This window comes from Stylophora pistillata, chromosome 12 (assembly GCF_964205215.1).
Source record: "Stylophora pistillata chromosome 12, jaStyPist1.2, whole genome shotgun sequence".
In the NCBI taxonomy this organism is placed as follows: Eukaryota; Metazoa; Cnidaria; class Anthozoa; order Scleractinia; family Pocilloporidae; genus Stylophora; species Stylophora pistillata.
In genome coordinates, this window is record NC_142530.1 from 21,377,804 (window position 1) to 21,388,700 (window position 10,897).

At 38.6% G+C, this 10,897-nt stretch overlaps 1 protein-coding gene across 2 annotated transcripts; it reads right to left on the minus strand.

Moving 5' to 3' along the window:
* Positions 1–6,820, minus strand: LOC111337421 (uncharacterized). 2 transcript variants are annotated; one of them, XM_022943709.2, is made up of 5 exons: positions 6,666–6,820; positions 5,339–5,380; positions 4,306–4,498; positions 2,989–3,098; positions 1–2,449 (listed from the first exon to the last, which is right to left on the minus strand). In XM_022943709.2, the coding sequence occupies exons 1-5, from the start codon at positions 6,678–6,680 to the stop codon at positions 2,216–2,218; spliced, it is 594 nt and encodes a 197-aa protein (XP_022799444.1). In that variant the 5' UTR covers positions 6,681–6,820; the 3' UTR covers positions 1–2,215. The 2 variants fall into 2 exon arrangements, with proteins under 2 accessions (XP_022799444.1, XP_022799445.1); XM_022943710.2 differs by lacking the exon at positions 5,339–5,380.
* Positions 6,821–10,897: the final 4,077 nt, after the last annotated feature.

A 10,897-nucleotide genomic window follows, 5' to 3' on the forward strand; every position in this document is an offset into this window, starting at 1 on the left:
TTCCATACCAAACAAGACTGAGTGAAGTCTTCTGAGAAAAGCTCTAGAATCGAGAACTAACAATAGGCTATCACACGGATATTTAGTTACGTTTTGAGCAATGATATGCTGAGTACCATTTAAGAAATCTCAAATTCTAGTTTCCTAAAGAAGAAAACATCAGGAGCTGGTTACAAAAATCGTTTTTAAACAACACCAAGATGCACGTAATTTACAGAGTTAAAAATCTTAAGCTAACCGCCTCCTGGTTAGCTCAATTGGTTAGAGCGCCGGATTGTGTTGTGCGGGAGGTCGAGGGTTCGAGCCCCGGCCGGACCAATACTCATGGTCTTAAAATAACTGAGGAGAATTTGCTACCTTTCTATAACATCAATGAAATGGTTAGATATTCTAGTCTTCTCGGATAAGGACGAATAAATGGAGGTCCCGTCTCCTGCAGGGTTAGGGGTAGGAGACGTTAATTTCCCACACACGAGATTACTGTGTGATGGATGTCCTCCCCTGGGGTGGGATGTGTGGGGGAAAAGGTGAGGTCGTTACATGGACTAAAGCGGCTGCCAGAGGCGCCTGATAATGCTGACGTCCGATCTCAACCTTAGTAACACTGTAGACCTTAGCAATTCAGCCTATGCTGCTATTAAGGTATCGAATCATTCACTTTCACTTTCACTTTCACTTTCAAAATATTTACTTTAATCTGATACCTACCCTTAACTATTAAAGTGCATATGACACGAAATTTTTTTCTCTTGTTTCTTGTAGTTGGATATCTATAGAAAACGTTTCGAAGCTTTAAAAGTTCTGGAAAAATGTAAAAAGCATTATTTTTTGCTTTCAAAATACGCGCAATTTGCCTTTAAATCTGTCCCAGTGACTGGGACCTAGCTTATCGCCGTCGAAGTTATTCGTGACGTCACTTTGTGTACCTTTGCGCGAAGGTCTGTTGTCGCTAAGAGGATTCTGCAGTACTTCGTAGTAGATAGATAATGCATTGAAAGGCAAAGATGTCCAGTGATTCTAATGATTCCTTTTAGTCCGACTCCTCTGAAAGTTCCGTTGACTTCGAAGAATCTAGGTACACAACATGATGTCACGCTACGATATCACGTGCGATTTTAGCCGCGCGATGACCGGGACAAATTTGAAGGCAAATTACGCGTATTTGGAAAGCAAATCTTGCTTTTTAGATTTTTCCAGCTCTTTTAAGGCTTCGGAACGTTTTCTATAGATATCCAAATAGAAGAAACAAGAGAAAAAATTTCGTGTCATATGCACTTCAACTAAACATCAACACTAAGAATTAAATATATAAAGAGAAATTTTAAATCGTGATAAAATAATGGTGGAATAAATATATCTTATTAGACGTTTTTTTTGTGTAATATCGCCGAGTATTTTTACGACTTATGCCGTATTTTGACAGAGTCAAAATACACATAACAAGTAAAAATTCTCAGCGATAAGATACGTCAAAACGTCTACTAGGTTATCCAACACGTTAAATTCTTATTTCACTGCGGAAATATTGACGGGGAGTGCGTGACAGAAGTATGCGAAGCGGAACGGAATTGGCGCGTTGTCGTGTTGCTATTTCTATTTTCTTCAATAAATGACGAAATTTCATTTTCTTCGTTCGATTTATCTAATAAACTTGGGTCAATATTCGCCAGCCATTCCGACTCTTCTTCGTCAGAAATATAATTTAAACTGTCCGCCATTTTTTTTTTGTAACTTCAATCCAATTCGTCGCTCGCGCGATGAGAGAAAACCTGTCTAACCTGTCTGGAGCACAATACCGCGTGATATTTGTACTCGTCTTGGGCGGTATTTGTACTCTACGGAGTGTAGTTGAATTTAAAAAAAAATATGAAAAGTCTTATTTTCTAAGTTTACACATTAAAATGGGCAACATTGATGGTCTGTTTACACTTGAATGCAGATTGTTCCAGAGCTTCGTTCTGATGTAAGTAAATGACTTCCTCATAAAGTTAAGGTTAAATTAATTAGGCACAAGTAAATACGGTAAGCGCCATTTACCACTAATATTGTACTGTTTTTCAAGATTAACAAGGGTCAAAAACCCCGAAGTGTGTGCATATTTAAGTTTTAGTTCAATGAGCCATGTCCGACTATATAAAAAAAAACCATTTCAGTAATCTGCACAAGTGCAGTTATGAAAGATGTTTGAATTGAACATTGCTAAGTGGACGCACCACTATATAATGTCTATTTTAACCCACGCGCGACAGTCTTTCCAGTTCTTTTTCTTGTCTAGGAACAGTTTTCCGGACTTGTGGTGGCCCCTAATTACCGCTCGAGGTCCGGATAAAGACATCAGTGCGTCATATTCCATGTTAACCTCCGAGTTTCGGTCACTGTCATGGTATGTCATTACGATCTTTTTCTTTTCAAACTTAGTGTCTGTAGGATCCCGCACTGTCGATGCATTCTGTAAATATGGAGTGTAAGGTTTGAGAACACTCACTAACTGCGGACTCAAAATGCAATTTCGCATTTTATTCAAATGAAAGGGCTCCCTCTGATCTAACATGATAACTTAACTTACAAAGTTATGTTGTAAAGATCACATATATTGCAAAACTAAAAATAAAAAGCTACTGAAGCCATCGGGGCGTGACAACTTGTTTTTAGGTAGGATTTACAGATCGTCATTACTGCTCCAGTGTACTCTATGCCAGCAAATCTATAATTAGATTTACTGAAGAGTTTGTTAGTAAAGCTCTTTTCTTGTTAGCAAAATTAAAGGAAGCGATTTGTTCAATGAGTCTGATGAACCTTCAGGGAAGAATTTTCCCGAAGATGATCCCACTCGGGCATCTTGCTGGCATTTCAAATGATTACAAGATGTGTTGTTTTTATTGCAAATCAACACATTTTCTTGACAAAAGGGTTTTTAAGTTCACACTTGGACCTTTCCTTAGCCAGGTCCTTTTCCACGCATTGTTCTCAATGACAGCAGAGACTTACCTTTACCATCAACTGTCCATTCTCCACAGCTAAGATGAAGTCCGGCTTTTTGGAGGGTCTGAAGGAATACATTAGGTTTTGACCAGAACATTCTCTTTTGCAGATGAATTCTATGAACAAACACAAATAGCATTCTTGAAAACTTAATCCTGTTAGTCATTTCATTGCTTTCACTAAAATGTCTGCCACGCAGATACAGGATATAGCTAAGCAGATAACTCAACTCGGAATTAACAAATGGTAAACACCACAGCGTACACTATTGAGTTATGGATGCACGCGGGAGGTTGCTAAGCACGAAAGAAGCGTAAGAGTCGCTCGAGGCGATAGCCTCGAGCGACTCTAGCTTCTTGAGTGCTTAGCAAACCTCCCAAGTGCATCCATAACTCAATAGTGTACGCTGTGGTGTTTACCATTTGTTTTATAACATAACATTGATACATTGTAGCTAAAGAGTTCCCTTTTATTTAACAAATCTCACGCGACCAGAAAAAAACAAGCGCGCGCGGAAAAATAGTCTTTGCATTTGCTCACGTCAGCAGCGTACACCCATGGGTAAATGGGGGACGCTAAATTGACCAATCAGAGCGCGCGCTTTACTTTGGTTATGTTATAATTAATTTTTTTCTCTGATCTAGAGGTGCCTTAGTATCTTAAGCCGTATTACAACTTCGTGCACTGGAAAGGAGTGAAAAGCATGTATTTTTTATAAAAAAAGCCTTTTTCCCAAGTAAGCGCCCAAATGTTTTTTAAATGCTCTTATCGCCTGAAAAACTTATGTTTAGAGGCTATTTCCGGTTCCGTACATGCACACTGGCAACCCAATAAACCTTCTTTTGATAAAATAAGCTGTAACCCGCCTATCTGCGAAAGAACAAGCTCATTGGGGAGGGGATTTTCGCATGCCGGAATAAAAGGCACTTTTTCAGGAATCTTTGAAAATCGTTAGGCTGAATAACAACGGAGACATCTGAGGGTTTACCTGCACCAAGTCAGCGCAGCTGACGGCGGAAGTTGCATGTCGCCTAGTCGACCATTTAAGGAGCCTCGTCAAGACATTTTGACCGGTGTCTGTGACTTGCAAAATTTCAATTTACGTAGGGGGATTTAGAAAATTTAACTTTGTTGAGGTAGTCAAACATTAAAACGGCAAGGAGAAAGATAGAAAGAATAATGGTGGTAAAAGATGGCATTAATTCACGGGGATTGTAAACGTCAGCCAATTTGAAAAGTTTTGGATGAAATTTTGAAGATTCTAAAACCGTGACGTAACTCCTTTGAGCATGATCAATTTACAGTAAGTACTAGTTTTCTCACTTGTTCCTGATGCTCCTTTCCTCCCAGTGAAGGACAGACTGAATTCACCGTTAAGATTTTCGGTGATTAGCAAGAATCTTTTGGCCTTTTGATGACGTGCCATCGACTCAACGGTCACTGAAAACTCTGTTGGGCTGCACTGGGAAATCGGGGAACACGAAACCCAAGGCAAAAACACCATAACAACAAGCAGCTGTTCAAGGCAAAAGAAAAAGAAAAATAAATTCAACAACCCTACTTTAGTCGTGGAAAAAGTCGGCGTATTTATTGCTGCTTCATAATTCATACATAAAACATTAACATATGCGAGATCGCTGTTTTCTTCTTGAGCTCTTGAAGTTACCGAAGGATCAAGTCGCCAGAAAAGTATGCACTTTCATTTTCTTTTAGAAATTTTTGTTAACTCAGCACATTCTACCACTTAGAATTTACGATGTACTAACTGTGCTCTGATAGGATCTTTTCGTATAGTTAGAACCAAACAACAATAACCCCCAAGTGAATTTATCAAATGGAACATTTCCCTTTATGAGTAAATTTGTTCGAGTTCGACATCTCTACCTTTGTGTTTAGCTTTTTTCTCCACCTCACGGATGAAACAAAGCAATCACTTGCAAAAGTCAGCAGCCCAAATTTCAAATTAATTGTAATAGCAATAATTTCTCACCTTTGTATCGTTTCATCGTTTAATAAAAATAATGCTTTCTAGCTTGGAAATTTATGGTGTAAGCTGTGCAGAACAGAATGATAAATTCCTCATTTTGCGAATAACTGAAACCTTTTGAATCCATACTCTTTAGTTCTAAGCGTTAAAATGTAAACGGATTTGTTAGTGAATCATGAATTGCTTCTTTCCTCCTAAAAAAAATGCATTCTCTTAAGCTTTTAGAGGAAAGCCGAAACGAATAAGTTCTATTGTAGTTTATCCGTTTAACATTATTAGTTCAAGATAAGAGAAGTACTTCGATTGATTACTTCATGAATCGAATCTGCAAAATATTGAAACAAATGAGAATCCTTTGCACTAACTTACCAGGGTAAAGAGCCAAAACTTAGTCTCCGCCATTGCCAGTACCTCGATCGTTAGGTACGGGAAAAAATGCAGAGCTCGGTTATCATACGGTAAGCTAAATAGCACTGGGCGTACGAAAACGAAAACGAAAACGAAGCCGGATGGTCCCTTTGAATGTACGTAGTGAAAAACCCTCCGCTGGATGATTCAGACTACTAAAGAGTGAGCAGAATAAATGTATCGGTGTAGTATCAGTGTGTAAGTTGTGCAGTTTTGTTGTGTAGTATCGCTGAGTATTTTTACGAGTTGTGCCGTATTTTGACGAGCCAATAGGGCGAGTCAAAACACAAACAACGAATAAAAATACTCAGCGATACTACACGACAAAACGCTTAATCAGCGATTTATTATCCAGCACGCCAAATTATTATTTTAGTGCGGGCGAATTTCTCGGATATTTCTAGAGTACAAATATCTCGTGATATTTGTACTCGTCTCGCGCGTTATTTGCACTCTACGAAGCACATTTGGAAAATAAATATATCTTATTAGACGTTTTGTTGTGTAGTATCGCTGAGTATATTTACAGGTTGTGTCGTATTTTGAGGAGCCCGTAGGGCGAGTCAAAATACATATAACGAGTAAAAATATTCAGCGATACTACACAACAAAACGTCTAATAAGTTATTCATTATCCAACACGCCAAACTGTTGTTTCTGCGGGCAATTTCGCAGTTATTTATTTGCGGGGAGTGCGTGACAGAAGTATGCGAAGCGGAACGGAATTGGCGTGTTGTTGTGCCGCTGTTTCTATTTTCTTCATTAAATGAAGAAATTTTCTGGTCGTCAAGCTGTTTTTCTTCGTTCGATTCATCAAATGAACTTGGATCTATATTTGCCAGCCATTGTGACTCTTCGTAGTCGGAAATATGATTGAAATTGTCCGCCACTTTTTTTTCCGTAACTACAATCCAATTCTTCGCTTGCGCGACGCGAGAAAACCAGTTTAACCGGTACTACAATAGACGAGTACAAATACCGCGTGATATTTGTACTCGTCTATGGTGTTATTCGTACTCGTCTTGGTGTACTTGGATAATAATGATCGTTAATACACACACAAAACCTCTAAATATGTCAATCATTATGCAACTGCTATATTTGATTTGTACGGAATTTGCGGGATTTATACCGAATACGCCCGTTTTAGAATTCAACTTAGTGCAGTCCTCGCATTCTAACGAGGAAATATCCGGTTATGCTGATGGCGTTTCAAATTATGTTTACGAAGCACCTGCCTAGTTAACTTTTGACTACTTAAAACAGACCTGCATTTGATTATACTTACCATTCGGTTGGTCATTTTACATTTCTTCCACTCACGCTGGCAAAATATTGCCTAGATCAGGCTTGGATTATCAACTTTGCCTTTTCGTTTTCTCATGCATCTTCTTTGTTTACTTAACTTGCTACAAAAACCTTGAGAAGTCTGTAAATATGCCTTTTACCACGGGCTTTATAATTAAAGACAAAACAATTAGTCTCATTAATTTTCTTTTGGCAGCTTGATCTGTCGGCAATCTTTTGTTTTGTATTCAGTTAAGATAATTATAATTTGTATGGCTGAGCAAGCATTAGTTAAACAGGCTTCTGAGCAAGCATAAATGGCGGAACACCTCTGGATTTTCGGTTGAATTAAATTTGGCATGTGCATGGCAGCGTCATTCTGCGGAGCACAATATTCAAATGTCCCACTGGCAATTTGAAAGGCAGAATCTATGAGCACGTTGTCTCTGCCGGGCACTTCTGCAAAATGTAGCTAACTAGTATTCTTTTATTTCGATAGTTAGTTAAAATGAATAACGAAACTAGTTCACAACAGAGCACATCGTTAATGAACTTTTTTCTTTCGAAGTCTGCTCATAATTTTGGAGACTCAGAGCATGAGCGATTGTTAGAAACGCTCCCCTCTTGTCGATCTAACGATATTAGATCGAAGCCAGTAATGCAGTCTAGGTAGATGTCCGCATACTTAAAAAGAGGTTGTCCAAAAAAGGTCTAGTGTAATACTTAATAATTTTCTTACTTTGAAAATGTAATTTTTCTCTAGGCTAAAACTCGTTAGACATGATAAAATATTTAATTTATCGAAGGAAAATTTCCCGATTATTTGCGTCACTAACGTCACCTTGAGAAAGGTCAGAGAGAATGAAACTGAAACTGCAGTTGTGAGACCTCTGACGTAATTTAGGATAGCTTTGTCTGAAATAATGCGTTAAATTTCCCCTTAAAGTCACTTTAAAGTGGGCGAACGGCTGAATGTTGTCAAGTGACGATCAAAATTTCCAGCAATAGGGTTTTTAAATTACATCTTCCATCTGTATTTAACAATTATTCGCCGAAGGCGAGGTGAATATCGTCGAATAATCCCCGAGACGAAGTCGAGGGGATTATTCAACAATATTCACCGAACCTGAGGTGACTAATTTCTTTAGTATAATTTCAGAGCTGAACAACAGAGAAATTTCAAAAATCATAACATTTTAGTAACATTTATTAACATTTTAGTTTAACATTTTATATAAACCGTACGGAGCGCGGTTTATATAGCGTCATATAAGGAACCGCTCGACCAATCAGATTGCTGGAAACTCTTTGTTCAGCTCTGAAATTATGCTAATTAATAATTATTTGCCGAAGGTGAGGTGAATATCGTCGAATAATCCCCGATACGAAGTCGAGGGGATTATTCGACAATATTCGATTATTCGACAATACTATATAAACCGCGTGGAGCGGTTTATATAGCGTCATATAAGGAACCGCTCGACCAATCAGATTGTTGGAAACTCTGCTCAGCTCTGAAATTATACTAAAGCGATAATAGTCATGGGCTGAGGTCAAGAAAATTGTGTGCTTGTTAAAATTTTTTTTCCGTTTTATTTTAATTTTGTTGTGTTATACCAACATGTGATTTCAAGCTTTTATGTGAGAAAAAAACATTTGTCCTATCCATGTCATTCGCACTGGACAAGAACCCGCTTCAATGAACCTGCATGGTGATTCTTTCTTTCAGATCATATTTGCATAAAAAGCCTGCCTCGGTCAACAATTTTATTTATCATTTCATATATTTCAAATTAACTGTGGAGAGGGCATGTTTCCCTCCAGCAAGAAAATAGGAACATGTGTAGAGACCTGGATAGCTCAGTTAATTTTCCACTAACTATACATGTAGATCAAGCTTCCGAAGTTTACTTTCGCAAACATGCTTTTTACTGGATTTCATTAGAGCTCATTCATATAAGCTTGGACGGTAGAGAGTTGATCCTTTAATGAAAATTTACCTGTCGCAATCGTTACTTTCTGGTTTTCCACCTAGCTGCAAAATTTTTTGAAGTTCGCTGTTTATTGTGCGGCACCCGCCATTCCACGAAAAACATCTGTTCAGTTGGAAGAGGGTCAAATTTGGATAAAGGAGCTGCCCAAAAGTTTGTCCGTGATACTGAGATAGTTAGCATCAGTTAACTCGCTTTTTAAGCCATGCGCGTGCCTGCATAGATTGCCAATCGTGCTGTAACAAAAAATCACCTATTTCAGTCAGATTTCATGATCAAGTTGTTAGGAAAACAACTGCAATGAAGGATGAGCAGAAATTTACTTTTCAAAAAACAAGATTAAACGATTAACAGTGTGTATTTATGCGGGGGGAGAAATATTGAAAATTTGGTTTTCATCCTAATGAGCTCACTGACCTCCGGTTTCATAGCTTTGCTAATGCAGGTTGAAGCCTGAGTGTAGCAATAAAGATTGAAACATAATGAAATGAAACGTCACTTATAAGTGGCCAATGATATTACAAACTCTCTGTGCTCTGAAACACAAGAGCGTTTCGCAGTCGCTTTCTGAGGTTAGTAGACTTGATAATGGCACACAGCTTCAAAGGAAGGCAGGACATAAATTTGCTGTATTTGTACATTGCTTCCCCCGTCTGTGGTTTTAAATAAAACCTCCAGTAGTGTTCGGATCATCCCCCTTCTCTACTCCCCATTTTCACACTACTTGATTTATTTGTAGTCTTGTCAATAAAGCCACCGGTAATTCGAGAATATGTGAGGTTTACTTACACTGATTAAACCTACAATGAACGTCAATCACTTTGGTTGCGGGGGTAAGCCGAGAAATCCGCAGTTGGCATGCGGATTCTCTGATATATCTCCTGGTTATCATTACGCAATTATTCAGTAGTGAGATGTATCGCAAGTAAACTAAACTGATCTAACACCTGTCACAAAACGTTAGGTCTGAAAATGGATAATCCTAGTAACAGGTCATTAGTTTGTAGAAGAGAGAGATAGGAGAAAATTTAGTTGACACAAAATTTTTACGGCACGCGTAATGGTTTAACAGAGCTTTGAGTAAGGTTTGAAACTTTAGTGGGAAAGAGTGATACAAACGATTGTCATTATTGTGCTATAGTCCGATGCCTACTGTTTGGTAAATGCGTGGCACTAATACCTAGGGATTATGTGTCGTCTAGAGAGCTTATGTGTGCCATATGATTCAATTGTTCAGTATTCTCCACGTATACGCAGTTAATGAACTTTCTATTTCATGACGAGCTTTGCCCACCAGAAAAATTTATGCAAATTAGGCTAAGCCGGATCTGAGTTCCGCCTGGCAATCATTAACTGTAAGAGATCTCAGTTCGCGCCCACAGCACGTTCAAGGTGTTGCGGATGAAGTTTCTGTAATTACTTTTTGGCACTTTTCGGCGTCAAAATTGCATAGTTTGGGTAACCCAAAACCTTTAAGCTGACCTTTCTTGTCATAACACGAATGTTTTCCAGAAAGGGACACGCGGTAATGTCGGTGTCACTCGTGTGCAGGCATTTTTCCAGGTAAAACCCTCGCGTGGAATCAACTCAAGTTTACCTTAACGCTCCTTTTATGCGCACAATGTAAGCCAAAGCAATTTTATAGTTAAACGTAAAGATTAGAATATTTTCTTCTAAGGATGATAAATGATCGACGCTGAACTAAATTATACGTTGAAGAAAATGTAAAACAGCATAACATGCAAAAGAGGAAAGTTGGAAAAATACAAAGTTACGGAAACCATGAAATCTTCGATTTTTGAGAAAGGAAATTTTTATAATTCCAAGCCAAGTAAGCTTTTCTAGTGTTTCATTCTTTAAGGCTCTGTGTAAAGCGGGGCCTTTGTTTTATAAACCGTAAAACTTAGTGACAAGTCGAAAGGGTTCGCTCTTGGTTATGATACCAAAGAGTAGAGGGACACCACGGTGATCTTCCAGGTGTTTGATCATCGTCGCCGCTCGTGGTGTACTTCGCTACTTAGGTGAGCGAGATCGACGTTCTTCCTCTCTTTAATGCTAACAGCTGTGCGAAAGACCTCCTTACAATGAAAAACGGTCGATTGTGCTTTTTCAGTGGCGGCTTTAACGCTCGTCCATTTTCAGCGCTTATCCTAAACATGGCATCTCTAGCTATCTACAAGACACGCTGCGATGTATTATTCGTCCATGTTCGACGCAACAACTGCGCTAGCGAGATAGAGAA